At 43.3% G+C, this 15,113-nt stretch overlaps 1 protein-coding gene across 1 annotated transcript in view; it reads right to left on the reverse strand.

Moving 5' to 3' along the window:
• Nucleotides 1-9,185: 9,185 nt before the first annotated feature.
• LOC128734823 (Na(+)/H(+) exchange regulatory cofactor NHE-RF1) overlaps nt 9,186-15,113 on the reverse strand; it is a 47,983-nt gene continuing 42,055 nt past the window's right edge. The window contains exon 2 of the mRNA XM_053829188.1: nt 9,186-11,592. Within this exon, the coding sequence (XP_053685163.1) occupies nt 10,542-11,423 (882 nt within the window). The 5' untranslated portion in view covers nt 11,424-11,592 and the 3' untranslated portion in view covers nt 9,186-10,541. The remainder of the gene's footprint in view (nt 11,593-15,113) is intronic.

Genomic DNA, 15,113 nt, shown 5'->3' on the forward strand with positions numbered 1-15,113 from the left:
GTCGTTCGGGAAAAATTCGTTCCCGAACCTCAACTGACAGATCCTTTAAACGGCTCAGCTGTTATGCTGAAGGAATTTTATTCTGTCGCAACAGCAAAAGACAATAAATCGCGTTAACAGTTTGTACTTATAAAAACAAAAGTGGTGCAAAGTAATTATTATCTCTAATAATAGAGAAGAAAAGTTTCTTGTTGAGAAGTAGTGTTCTGAAAGGTAAAAATCGAAGAAGAATAATTAAGTTATTCTGTCAGTCGTGTAAAAGATGAATAGTCATTTATTTAAAACTTATTGTTAGACTAAAAGGTGTTAAAAACTTACGGCTAATTAAAACGTTTTTATGTTATATTATAGTGCTATGAAAAGTAAAAAGCGACGACACCACAGAAACTACAGTTAAAAGTTATAAAAAGGTAAACGAAAAGGTAAAGTCTATGTACAATGTAAAGCTATGTATTGCTGGTGTGTTGGTGTTGTGTAGGCTTATAATTAATACGGAAAGTGACTAATATCCCTCGGCAGCTCCTCGAGGGACCGTTTTATCTTGGTTCTAGATATATTCCACCGAAAGCGACGTTTGGACCGGAAGGTTATTTCGGAGTTCTTGTTCCGGCGAACAAAACATCATCCGGTACCTCTGTTGAGGACAGTTCTGTTCCGGCCAATAATACGCCAGCCATTGCCTCGGTTGTGGATAGTTTTCGTTCCGGCTAACAATACGTCAGCCATTGCCTCTGTTGAGGCAACGTCAGCCATTGTGGCGATAGACCATCGATGCTATTGCTACGCGAGGCCAGCGTAGGTGGTGGTAGGCCGATCAGGGATTTGCTGAAAAGAATCGTACGTGAAACCAGTGCTACGCCGGCGAGCGTAGACCGTGGTAAGCCGATCAGGGATCGGCATTTGCTGAAAATTCAACGCTTCGTGGTCGTGAAACGACCTTTACAAAAATAGCCATCTGTAACACCAGCATGATAAGTAGATAGTCGTAAGATAAACGTAGAAGGTAAGACTAAACTGACGATTGTACGGGAGGGAAATAAACCGAAAAATTGTAATTTACACTGTATTCTTCAGAACAGAGAGATAGCTCCATTTTGCACCATTTCGTGATTCCATTTAGTTTAACTCGAAAGGAGTTATTGTTTGTCGGTTTGCTAATCGTGGTTTAACCCATTATGACCCAGCGTATGATATATCATACCTCGTCTTCAAAACCTGTTTACTGCTGAATTTCAATAGTTAGCATTGTTAATATATCACTACAAGAGAGATAAGACATCAATCTGATGTGTGTGTGATATAATTTGTCAGTTTTTGTCATTTCATCTGTATTTTCAACAGTGCAAAGTTGTGACAAATGGCGGAAAAAAAGTTGAAAAAACGGCGAAAAAATTTTTGTCTCCAAAACGCATGAAAAAGTCTACATTTAATGACGAAACATTACCTGACATGTAAATTAGTATTTATATGTAAAGTCTATCAGAAAATTCGATATGAAATCTGTAAAAAACTTTGTAATTTGTTTGTTTGAAACTGAGCCTATAAAATATTTAACCTGCGATATTTTGGCCTTGAAAGCATTCCAAATGACGATTTTGCGTTTCCCGATACATTCGAGCCATAATATAATAGATTACAGAGTTTCACTTCATTTGGTCCAAATTTAGGTATACCCGGGTCATAATGGGTTAAGGTTCACTTTCGTATAGCGTTTTGAGCCAATAGCATGGATTGGCCTGTAATAATCCTTCTTCTGGTGTTGCATCGATTGAAGATTCACATTTCTTTGTTCCCTATCAGCGTACCGCGAGTCCGTGGTGAGTTGCAGTTTAGCCGGGGTTTGCCACCCGAACCTTCACTGTCCATCCTCCCTCACCACCACACCACTGAGCAGCTCTGGACAAGTTACCAGTTAAAAAGTATCAATTTAGGAAGTAACAAACTAGACGAGAGACATTTTCACGGGTTGCAAGCGGAAGTTCGTTCCGGTTAAGCTCAACGGTGTAGCAGTCAAACTTCAACACGACTCGGCGTTCAAAATTACCATCGTTTCGGACAAAATGTGGATCAGCATCGGACAACCACCCACTTAATCGACGATACAGTCTGCAGTCACAGCCTACAAATCAATTGAACAAATGAAACTAATAACCTTCTTGGGAAGCAAGGCAGAGCAAAGCCTACTACATCTCCCCCTCTAAAAGTAGTCGTCTAAAAGGTTAGTCATCTTAGGTCTTGGGAGTTTTGATTCAAGGGCAGAACGTCGCAGAATAACTCGTCGCCAGTCATGTCGATCGGATGGCTTTGGCGGATTGTCATTCATTCGTTAGTCAGCCACCAACCCTGTTTTAGTTACTCCCAACTACTGGCCTGTCACCTTGGTTACGGCTACAACAATAGCATATTTGTAATAGATTAGAAGTTGCAACTTTTTATCTTCAGACATCTTAATGAACATCTTCAAAAATACAAGAAAGCAACAAGTTGCCTTGAATATTTGCGGAAAGAATAATTTCAAGCGTAGTTTGCTCCATTTCCTTGCTTTTAATCCAGAATAGATTTGTTTAAAACGACAACAAAACTATTTCAAAACAACAAAAAGATAATGCAAGTTGATTTAAACCTGCGTTCTAAAATCGAGTATGAATCGAGTTAAACCTGGATTAAGAACACCTTGACAGTAGTCCGGTTACAACCCGTACTAACCGAGATGAACCGGGGTAATAAATAAATTCGGTACATGTATGACGAGAATCATTCCAATTAATGTTAGCTACTAACTTGTACGCATAACGTGCGACATCATTATCTCCGTCCGCCCGCACACGATAGATAGAACGGTCATAATGGAAGGCACTTTACCGATCGCTCGCTAAGCAGGCAGGCGGGCACCAGCCGCCGCCGCCGGGCCAGTAGAACTCACCCGGTTGACATTATCACGCACGCTACCGCTGCGCTGGCTGGCAGTCCACGTTCCACGTCATCGGACGGGACCCGGACACAATGGAAATGGGAATATAATGGACCGGTCTCCGTTTCGGTGGAATAATGGGAGGAAGCATGAAGGGAATTGTTTCCAGATTGTGGATCATCGTTTTCATTAGTGTTCCGCTCGACTGAACACTAAAAGGTGGTGCCGGTAGCCGCGCTGGCGGTGCTGGTGGCATGGCGGCGTGGGTCGGGTAGCTTTTCGAGTTGGTCATTCGGTTAATTCCTGCAGTGTTCACTTACCTACCGCTTCTTCGTATGTACCTATATAGACAGAGGCACTACGTTCAGATATAGGTTTTATTTTATTTCAGACAAACTTGCAATGGCTCGGCACGGGTGAAGGGCAGTGTCAGCCACTGAAACGTGCTCTTATCGTTTGTGCATTTGTACCTGTCGGACGATCGCCGGTCTCTTGATCGCTCGGTTGTCGTGGTAACCTGTTTTGTGGAATGTTCGAAATATTTGCCATTGTTGGTGATACTATTATTATTGCTGTGCATGTGCAGCACACACGAGCTAAAGGGTTAAGTTCGTGATCAAGGCCATCAATTGTTTGCAGAGGGGAGCGACACTTTAGGCTCAAGTGTGGCACCGACAAGCGCAATTGGTTGGTTATGTAGCGAGCACGGCTGTGTGAGGGGATTGCAGATCGATGTGATTTGGCGGATACTGGTAATTTGAGTCATTGGGACAAGGCTATCTCAATACATAACGATTCGTATAGAGTCAATGAATGATAATGCGCGATCAATTATGGTGGAGATTGGGTTTTCTTTTAATTGGGTTTCTTAACAAAACAGGTTTGTTGCTCCCATTAAATTTTAGCATAATGTCAAGGTCTTTCATAGCGACGGGATTGACGTACGAATAAAGAGGGTGTTTTCAAAACAACTCGATCGATTTAGGACTTTTCTTTGGGACAAATTATTAGGGTTTATTTCCAATTCCTGTCGTAGTAAGTAAAGCCATTGTAATTTTCATCATTTGTTGGATGGATATAATGAACATTGCAAAAGTTCTTGTGCTGAATGCTGATTTGACTAAAACACACTTACCTTCCGATCCGTGCACTTTGAAATCACTGAAAAGCGATTATTAAAGCATATTATTGAAATTACGCAACTATCTTTATTTCTTAAATTCGTCGTACCGTTTTAAAATCCGTCCATCAAAATTTTTCATCGTCCGAACTAAAAATCACAACAATGTTTACGAAGCTAACGCGCATGTATTTGTGTAGGACGGCATGACAAATGTTATTCTGCAAAATTTCTGCAGGTCAGGCAAGTCTGGCTGTAGAATTACGACAATGCCTTGCGTGAATTATTTTCATTTATAAATGACGGAAATTAAAACAATTAGTCGATATTTTCTTTTTCGTCGCACGAGAAAACGTAGGAAATTTGGCTGGTAGGATTTCTTTAATGATAAAAAGCGTTTAAATAGATCTCAGCTCACTTTGATTGATTGCGTATGATAGACAACAAACTAAAATATTGAAATTATTCGAGATAATCGCCTCGCAAAGTATTCTTTCTGGCGTGAAATGCTATATCTATCCAGATCAACATGGTTTTATACCTGGCCGATCCGTTACCACGAATTTACAGAATTTCGCGTTCACTTGTTTCAAACAAATCGAATCGAAAGCTCAGGTTGACATGGTTTATACTGACCTCAAAGCAGCTTTTGATAGAATTGACCATCGCATACTTTTGCATAAGCTACGTCATCCGGGAGCCTCAGATAATTTGACCGAATGGCTTAGCTCTTACTAAGTGGAGTACCTCAGGGGAGCAACCTGGGACCTTTGATGTTTACGATATTTTTCAACGATGTTGCATCTTTGCTCGATGGTGACTGTAAACTCGTTTATGCTGACTATTTAAAACTTTACATTGTAGTGAGATGTATCGACGACTGCTATCGTTTACAAGAATTGCTAAATACTTTTGTTGATTGGTGTCAACGCAACAAACTGATTGTCAGCGTCTCTAAATGCTCCGTCATGACATTTCATCACATTGCACAGCCAATTATTTTCGACTACGACATAGAAGGCATTAAGCTCAACAGAGTCGAAGAGATTAGTGACCTTGAAGTTCTGATGAATAAGAAACGTTCCTTTACCAATCATCGAGGAGCTATCATCGCTAAAGCTAACCGACAGTTAGGCTTCATAATGAAAATAGCGAAAGATTTCAACGATCTCTACAGCCTTAAAGCTTTATATTGCTCATTGGGTTGTCCCATTTTGGAGAATGCAGCACTAATATGGCTACCTCGTCAAATAACATGGGACATACGAATAGAGAAAGAGTACAAAAACGGTTTCTTCGCGTTGCTCTGCGTAATTGGCCATGGTGTGACCCTCTGAACCTTCCTCCTTATCGCGATCGCTGCAAACTAATCAACCTTGACACTTTGACCAGACGCCGGAAAATTCAACAGGTAACTTTTGCTGCCAAGCTTCTAAATAACGAGGTCGACTGTGCACGATTGCTATCGCTACTTGTAATAATTTTATTCATTAAGACAGTATACAATGAACAAATAAACAAATTTTCGGACACAAGTTTTTTAAGGAAAATGGGATGTCAAGTCGGTTCGTCGGTGCAATCACTATCACAAGCAACATTTTCGGATTTTTGAAAAAAAAGTCGGTTATGTTTCCTGTGTTCAATGAAGGAACCAAACAGGATATAGGCAATTATCGAAAAATAGTTTCTCTTCACTGGGTCAAAATTATTTGAAATTCTAGTTGGAAATGTCCTCCAACGCGAGTTTAAGTCATACATCTCCTTGGATCTGCTTGGTTTCTACCCTGGTAGATCTACAACCACAAACTTGCTTGAATTTACATCTCATTGCATTCAAAATGTGGAAAGTGGCATGCAAGTGGACACTATTTATACTGACTTGAGAGTTGCGTACGTTTGACCGTGGCGATCAATCTATCTCTTTGGCTAAAATTTAACGTCTTGGTGGTGCTTCATCACATTTTACTGAGTGGTTGAAATCTCACCTTATTGACCGCTCGGTCTGTGTCAAATTAAACAACATTGAATCAAACAGCTTCGTTAGCTTGTCTGCTGTTCCTCAAGGGAGTAACATAGGGCCGCTGTTGTTCTCACTACATTGTAGTGAGTCTGTCTGCTTCATTCCCCCGCCTAGCCTTAAACTCATTTATGCTGATGACCTGAAACTATTTTTTGCCGTGCAAACTATGACGGACTGCATAGAGCTGCAACGGTTCCTGGACTCTTTTTCTCTAATAACAATTTTACTTACAAATAGTAATTCGGCTGTGGCAAACAAACGTGTGGTTGCAACCCACTAGTTAATTATCGTAAAGGTCCTAAGAAATAATTAGTGATGCCAGTATTTTTTTTCGGAAAGATCACTATATAATTACCTTTGCTGACGCTGACGCTTCCGCATAAATAGTTTATTTTGGTCAAGTAGGTCTTGGTCGGCCGTGCGGCTGGTTGTTCTGCCCTTCTGGTCCAACGCACGGAAGGATAAAGCCACCTTGCTCACGGTCTTCCTGTTCAACTTTCTGTTGCACTTTATGATCCGTTCGACACTTTCGCCTTTCTCTAAAAGGGAGGGAATGTTATAGTTGTTGGATCGGCTATATCCTGCGGACACAAAGTGCCTAACGATGCCCAACTTCTTTGCTCCGGGGTGGAACTGGCAGTACGAACAAAGCACCGAGCGTAGTTGTTCGACTGTTTTCGCTTTACCAACTGATAACGCTGTCAATTTTATTTTTCGGTACTTTATACTCCGCCAAATATCGACCACAGCACCTTCCGCTCAAACATGGCAAGTACGCGTATGTCTTCCATGAACAGCGTCATAGCTCCAAGTCCATAAAGAACTACTGGTGTAGACCAGTGAGAGTTTTGTACATTGTCAGCTTGGTACGGCGACGTATGCTTTTTTTTCGAAGGCAATGTTAGCCCTAGTTGCTCCGTGAATTCGCCGCTGGATCTTCTTACTTGTGTTATTGCCAGCGATCCCAAATACACGAACTCATCTACCACTTCTAGATCGTTGCTGTCAACGCACTGCGACGGCTACTGTTCCTGGGAGGCGCGCGTTTGTCTGCTTTGAGCCTCTTTTATTCATGTATTTGTACTTGGACGCATTTATTTTTAGCCTAATCCTCCTAGCCGTCACGTCCTCGTAGATAAACCGTAACTTTGTCTGAACCTTCACCGCGTACCGAAGAGGCTCGAGAATGTCCCCGAGATGCACAGGAAACACGTCACTCGGTCCAATGTAACCCTGATCGGTTGCATCAGTTTGTCCCCAAAACCGTATTCGTGTATTTACCACAGCTGCCTAACAGAGCTCAATCGACTGTATCATACGCTGCTTAGAAGTCAGCAAAGTGCGTGCAGTGTGATGCATGGGCATGTTGTACTACCGACCATCGGATGGTCAAAAATTTGGTCCGCAGTACCAAACCTAGCCGATCAACTTTTTTTGTAGATAAGGATTAAAAATTCCTTCCATCCATTTTTCCGGTAGTGAGAAGAAGATCTCACAAATCCTGGGTAAACCCAGTATAGAGCCGTTATTAGCATTTCTCGACCATGTTTATGAAGCTCTTACTGGTCATTATCGGTGGCTTTGTTGTTCAGTAACCCGATGTCTCGTTTGAAACTTGGACATCAGCTATTGCTATCTTCCATGGGCATTCGTAGGTTAACCGGTAGCAAACGTTCTTGATGTTAGAGATGAACCCAGAAGACCTTAAGACTGGTTTGAGGAGTTTCAAATTTTGATTTTTTGTTCAACGGACTGCCGCAGCCTTCTGTTAGTGTACAGAACAATACGGTAACGCCATTAAATCCTAACCCTAGTGAATATGAAGTATTGGAAAACCCTTCACAACAAAATAATTTTGTTTATAAGCCACGGCTAAAAAAACTATAAATCGGATTTACACTAATCTTTTCACTAAAGAATTATGGAAAACGGTAATCTTTCCAATAGACGAAGGGGAACAGTAGAAGAAAGTATTGAAGCAAAGATGTTGATAGTATTTCCAGGGCATGGCAAGACGTCAAGTGAAAAGAGCGGAAAATTTGATAAAAGAGGCTCATTGAGGCAATTCCATTCCGTCGTCGAAACTTGACCTTCAGTTTTTATACGACAGACTTCGCAGCCAGCGGTTAGAGTACAGGACAATTGCAGGGCCAGTTGCTACGATCCTATTGACTCTAACAGCCTCTCCCAGTCGAGATTAGAACATACGACGATCGGCTTATTAGGCCAGCAAGATACCTCGAGACCAACTGGGAAGACTATTGTTATGAAAAATTAATTAATGCTTGATCTCAACATTAAACTCAAGACAACAAAACATGAGGTTGGTCTGAAAGATTTTTTATGCCATTTGTTTCGAACTGAATAAACCAAACTTTAATTAAAAATTTTCCAAAAAATTTAAATTTAACTGAATTTAGTTCTTAGCTTAATTCAATCTGGGTTTCGTCCGAATCACAGCACAAAAGGTCCGCAATGCTAGAGGTGTTGGACGACATAGGATGTACTTCTCCTTGATTTTTCGAAACCGTGCCACAGAAAACGTAAGACCCTATTTAACAAATGGAATTCAGGCCATTTTTAATAACGGTGCTTATTTGAACTACCTTCATATCCTCAGGAGTACCTCAGAGTTTACTTTTGGGACCTATTTTATTCACTTTATGTGAAAATGAAGTATTAAATTTTGGAAAATTCATGTCTTTGTGGACGATGCCCAACTGTTCTTCGAATTTCTGGATATGCTTGCATGGAAATTAGTTCCGGAATATCCTCGAAACCACATGATATCGCCTGTCGAAGGTTATCATAGCGTGGAAACAAACAACTTTTAGAATGCTGGGACCGTGAAAAGGTTGCAAAACCTCGAATTAGACGTTTCCTCTAATTGCTGCAACTCACACAAGCCATGTCAACGCAGTTCGAATCAGTTTACTAGCCCTTTGATGGCTCAACTTGACGACGTTTGACATTTCGCTATTTATTGCAGGCACAGAATGTGACAACGGGTTTTCCAAACAAGTAAATAAAGTTGCAGCTGTTCCCATAAGTTGATAGTCACCACCTTTAATTTTACATAGAAATATCAATGGGTTACGGACTTTCGTTCAATCAAATCTTACCAAAAGTTTCGTGTACACTATAAATATAATATTTTATTAATCATGTGTAATACATATCAGTGTTTCATTAATTTTACGTAACTTTCAGTATAATTTCACCCTTTCATTTTTTTCTCTTCTTAATTTTCTCTCCATTTAAAACAACAAACCTCCCTCGAATGTGATAAGAGTTTTCGCAAAAATTTTGGCACATTGTAGTCTCCTCTCTTCCGCATGGTTTCGCTTCACATCTCACTGTCATTTGCATTCCGTTTATTCGGTGCAAATTGTTTTGCACAGTTTTGTTATATTGTTTCTCGCCGAAGGGGGGACAAACACACAATAATAATTATCAACACTTCCCTAATTGGAAAAAGCCATCGCGCGGGTGCGAACGCCGGGTGGTGCGCAATAAGTCGATGATGTCGAGCGTTAAAAAGCATCATCATGTGTGCATGTGCTGCAAGCAATTCTACGCCACACCACAAACAAACCGGGCGGCGCAAAAGTTTGCGCCCAATAAGGGAAATCTTCCTTGTTTTAAAGCGCCGCCGGCCCGCCGTTCTGATCACGACGACCCAATTAATTTGCTGCCGGCGTATTTTACGACACCGAAAACCGTGTTTTCACCCTTGTGTTGCACGTACGTAGGTAGAAGGCACTTTGTTTCACCCGCACTTAAGTTTTTTTTTTCTAACTTTTTCCACCTTTTATCTTAGCCGCATTGCTTCTTATCAGTTGGTTGGTAGGTAGGTAGGGTGGTTGCGTTGCGTTGCGATGCGCGGCTCTGGAATGCTTTTATTTTAACTGAAGGAGCTTAAAGAACTTTGTTGTTTCGATCCACTCGACTCGTCGGAATCCACACCCGTCACGTAGTGTTATGTAGATATAATTTTCGAGATATGATAGGATATACGAATATGCATGACAGCATGACTTTTGCTTTATTTTGACGGCAATTTCCCTAATCTCTTACTTTATCTTGAATGGCGATGGTGAAAGTTAGAGGCGATTAAAAAAATAGAATGCTCTTTGTTTCTGTTTTACCGTGGCGTCGGTCGGCCGGCTCTAACAGCCGTCCTGCTGCTTGATCACAGCTTCCGTGAAAGCAGGAATGCTTAAAAGAATTGGTGTGCAGATTTTTATTTTCTAATTTTTCTGTACAACTGTTTGCTGGTGCTGTTTCTATCACAGCACGTTTCTACACGCGCGTTTCAGTATAGCGGAGGTGATTATTTGAATACTGAATCCTCCTCCTTCGTTCGCTGGGGGAAGTAAGGAAGGAAGTCTAATTATTAAGTCACTAATCAAACAAGGTGAAGTCGTATCCTTTGAGTCTGTCTGTGAGGGTTGTGAGCACGCGCTCATCATACCAAAGTAAGCAACATATCACATTTTCTGAATAATTTCGTACTTTTTGCGCAAGTCACACACGTCGTTCTTTGGGTCGTACTTCTTCCTGGCTGCCAGCTGGGCACGTAGCTCGGCGGCGGTCATATTGAGGTTCAGCTTGGGGCCATCCTTGGTGACGGTGGAATTGGCGACGGCACTTCCGTCGCTGCTTCCATTACTTCCGTTGGTGCTCGCCATCGATTTGCCGTTCGTTTCCGCTGCTGCTGCTGCCTTCGTCGTCGCCATCGACAAGGCTTTTGTGTCCTCGATAATCTTTTCCACCGACTGTTTCTTAGTATCGCCGTTTGTCATCATCATTTTATTAGCACTCGTGTCGACGTTGTTATTTGCGCTGGCGTTTTTCTTGTTATTGGCATCTTCATTGGCACCGCTGCTGCCGTTGACGTCATGTTTATTCTGATTGGAATCCGCGGTCGGTTTTTCGTTCAAGCTATCTTTTCGGTTAGCCATTTTCTCCATTTGTTTGCTGTTATCATTCACATCCACTCCGCCGTTTTTGCTTCTGGCAGCCGCGGCCGCAGCCTTCAGCTCGTTCGCATCCGCCCGTGGATCGATCACCAACAGTCTAGTCTCATTTGGAATTCCCTTAATCAATTCTACCACCTTCTTGTGTGTCTCGTTGGTGATGTTCGTTCCGTTGACCTCGATGATGCGGTCACCTTGACGCAGACCCGCAGCCTCCGCCGGAGACCCATCGTCCACCTTGCCGATGTACTGCCCGGGACGGCCCTTCTCCGCATGCAGATTGAATCCATACCCGTCGAAGTCGGGTCGTTTAATGACATGACAGAGACGGGCTTCGTATTTGGTGCCGCTGCCGCCGCTGCCATTAGAGGCCGAACTGGTCTTGTGGGACATTTTTCTTTATTTCCTTTTTGCTGCGCTCGGGAGCGTGACGCGCGCGGCTTCGAACACTTGCAAACTACAACACGTCTTATCAGCAATCGCTGCTAGTCGATACTACCGCTGGGTTGCTTCCAGCCCGGGTGTTGCTGAGCCAGTTCTGCTGCGAGAGTGCGCTGCGGATCTGGAATTGAGTGAGACAGAGAGAGAGAAAGGTACTGTGTGAGAGAAAGAGTAGTTTATGCGCTTACAATATGAGAGGGTTAAGTTTATCAACATTGTTGGACTGGAAAATATGCTGTAGTGTGTTAGTGAGCCTACTTTGATCCTTTGTGTTGCAGGCCTCATAAATTTTCCTTTATTTTTATTCAAGTCTTAGCTGTCGGTGGCTTTTGAAAAGCTTTTGATTTTATTTGAATCATTTCAAATATATCTCATTGGCATTCAATTGGATTTTGGGTTAACGATTTGATTTGGTTTTATGGTAGCTTCATTCACGATTCTAAAAATGGGGTTTTTGAAAACAAACCAAAAGAGCCTCATGAAAGCGATCGAGATGGTGGATGCTAACGAAAGTCAATGTTAATCATTAAAGTTCATGTTATAAGTTAATAAATAAAGCCACGGTTTAATTGACTTCATCTCTGAGGGGTCATTCCAGTGGAAAATTAAAACAAACATTCAAAGCAAAATTAATAATCTAAGTAGGATGCTGGACATCTTCATCTATGTGTGTTTCTTGTCTACATTTTTGTCATTAGAAACGATAAAACAGCATTAGAACGACTTTTAATACCAACTGCATTCATATTTCTACTGAACATTAAGAAAATGTAAGAATCCCAAAATTTTCCAGTGGGTCATTCAAAAAATAATAGTTCTTTTGATTTTTCTAGCTGTTTTGATTAAGGTGAGAAGAATCTGCTTATCGCTAAGAGTAGATACTTGAAGTTTTGACATGTAGTTCAAACTACTTCTGTATCTCAGTGAGGGATACAGACAGGAAGAGACCTGGAAGCTGGCCCTTGGTTCTTTCGACCAGCAACCGCGACCTCCCGAACAGAGCACGCGGCAACGTTTCCGGAAGGTTTTCCGTAGGAGAGCTTTGCATCAACCACAAATCGCACATCACGTGCAGAATCCATCGAAAAGTACCGGTTGTGTTTCGGCCTTCTGTCATCTGCAGCCACAGAAGCCCTCTTATGTTTTGGGAAGCAGGCCAATCAACAAAGCGTAAACGCCACTGGTCGCCGTCCGCCAGGCCACCGAGTTGTTCAAGTGCGAACAAAATAGAATCACAGACTAAGTCTGTGGTAGAATCATTGATACTTTTACCGCGAACTGTCCGCTAATTGCCACGGACTTGAAATGCTCAGTATCTTTGTCAGGAAGATAGACATTTATTCAACAGGACTAAGATCACGCTCAATTGAGAGGCGTACAACCTTGACCCCTGACCGAAAACAACACAGAGCTTCGCAACGCCAAAAGCAAATCGAGAATCCAGGAATTTTTTTTGCGAGACCATACAGACTCTGCCTGAGGCTGCGTGACTCCAAAAAGAGTTGTCCAAGGACCATAACAATGAAGGCTCCCGGTTCGGCCGGTATCCTAGCCAACTTTTTACCAAAAGCGAACATACCATTACTCCTCCTATACTGCATAGTGTCAGACTAAGCTCCACCAATGAAGTTAAGTATCTAGTCATTATCCTGGATCAAAAACTGAACTAGACTGCTCACCTAGACTATGCTGTTTAGAAAGTAACTTCCAGCAGCTGGGCTTGCAGTTCACTATTTGGAAAAAACTTGGGAACCGAAACCTCAATTAGTCCTCAATTAGCTAACCAATGCTGCTATCGTATGGTGGTCAAGGGTGAATGAGGTGATAGCCCATACCAGTGACAAGTCGATTTCAAAGCCGTACAGCAACTCGCGCGCTGCCTTCCTAAGCCGTCGAGCAAGTAGTAATGAAGTCTAAGAAGATTCACCTAGAAAGAAACCATGCTAGTCAGATGAGATATAAGAATTCTTGGTTTGTAGGAGAAGTGGTGGAAATGCTGGTAATCCCACGGTAATTCCTAACGTCAAGACAATCACCACGTTTATACACTGGAGATAACACGGGACGAAGAACAAGGAAATTCTTACTGAAACAATCGAAATAGACCCACGCGACGAGAAAGGACTATGGATTGGAAACTCGGGACGTGGAACTGCCGATCTCTCAACTTCCAAGGGAGTACATGAGTGCTCTCCGACGTATTGAAGAGCCGCAAGTTCGACGTCGTAGCGCTGCAGGAGGTGTGCTTTTTTTTTGTATTGTTTATGCAGGGAGAAAATCTTCATAGACAGCACCTTCGCGGTGCCGAATAGGATTCACATGGTGCCAACATGCGCCTACCTACTAAAAACTCTCCTGCTGCCCGTTCCTGAACCCCTCCCGGAACTACCGTTAGGTTTTACTTCAGGAGGGAGGACGTGCCGAAGCACTCCGACTTGTCCGTTGCGTGTGTGGGTCCACACAACACCCTTGCCATTTCATACCGCCACTACCCTTCACCTAGGGCCTGGGCCGCCCAATCAGCCCATTACTGACCCTAGCCGAGCTATGTCAGGCCCTGTCGTTGCAAACGTTCTAGCCGTTGCAACTCCGTTATCACCACCGTTGCCGCCCTATCGACGGCACCCCATGCGCGCTACTCAGCGCACATTCTCTGCACGACATTGTCGGCGTTGGTGTCTTCCCCAGCGACCGCAAGCATCACCCGCCGAGTGGTCGTGAAACGCGGGCAGTGAAACATCACATGCTCCACCGTTTCCTCGGCTACCGTGCAAACGGGGCAAAAGGGTGAGCCTACCCGCCCACGCGTATGATACTTCTTAAAGCATCCATGTCCCGACAGAAACTGGGTAAGGAAAAAGTTTACCTCACCATGTCCTCTACCGATCCAGGACAATATGTTCTGGATCAGCCTATGGGTCCACCTATCGTGATCGGTGCGATCCCATTCCGCCTGCCAACGCCTAATAGAGTCCAGCCTAACTCTGTCCCTAGCGCCCCTAACGTTCCTGCATATGGGAATCATGGCTGCAATAACCCCAATCGCATCCAACGATATGGTACGGTAGCCGCACGCAACGCACAATGCCAACAGCCTGAACACCTTGTTCAGACATGCCTGATTGCGCTTACTCTCCAAAGCCGGGGCCCATGCTGGTGCACCGTACCGTAGCACCGACATGGCAACGCTGGCCATCAGGCGTCTCTTACTGCTGCTAGGACCGTAGCCGTTCGGCATGATCTTGGACAGCGCAGTAACCGCCGTCGACGCTTTACCACAAGCATAATCCACATGGCTGGTGAAGTTCAGCCTGTTGTCTGCCATAACACCCAGGTACTTCACACATCGCTTGGAGACAATCACCTGTCCTCCAACGATTATTTTGGCCTCTAAGGCCGACTTACGGTTGCTGGTCATCAGCGCTTCCGTCTTGTGATGGGCCAATCGTAGATTGACGCCCGCCATCCAACCCTCTATTATGCTTATGGCGTCCGATGCCAGCATTTCTACCTCCTCTAGAAACTCGCCTACCACTGTAAGGACCCTACCCCAGTTCGAGCCTCAGCAGCCCATCGTACATGGCATTCCAGAGCGTGAGGCCGAGAATCGAACCCTGTGGAACATCCGCCGTCACTTTGTAC

The sequence above is a fragment of the Sabethes cyaneus genome, chromosome 2 (assembly GCF_943734655.1).
Source record: "Sabethes cyaneus chromosome 2, idSabCyanKW18_F2, whole genome shotgun sequence".
Taxonomy (NCBI): Eukaryota; Metazoa; Arthropoda; class Insecta; order Diptera; family Culicidae; genus Sabethes; species Sabethes cyaneus.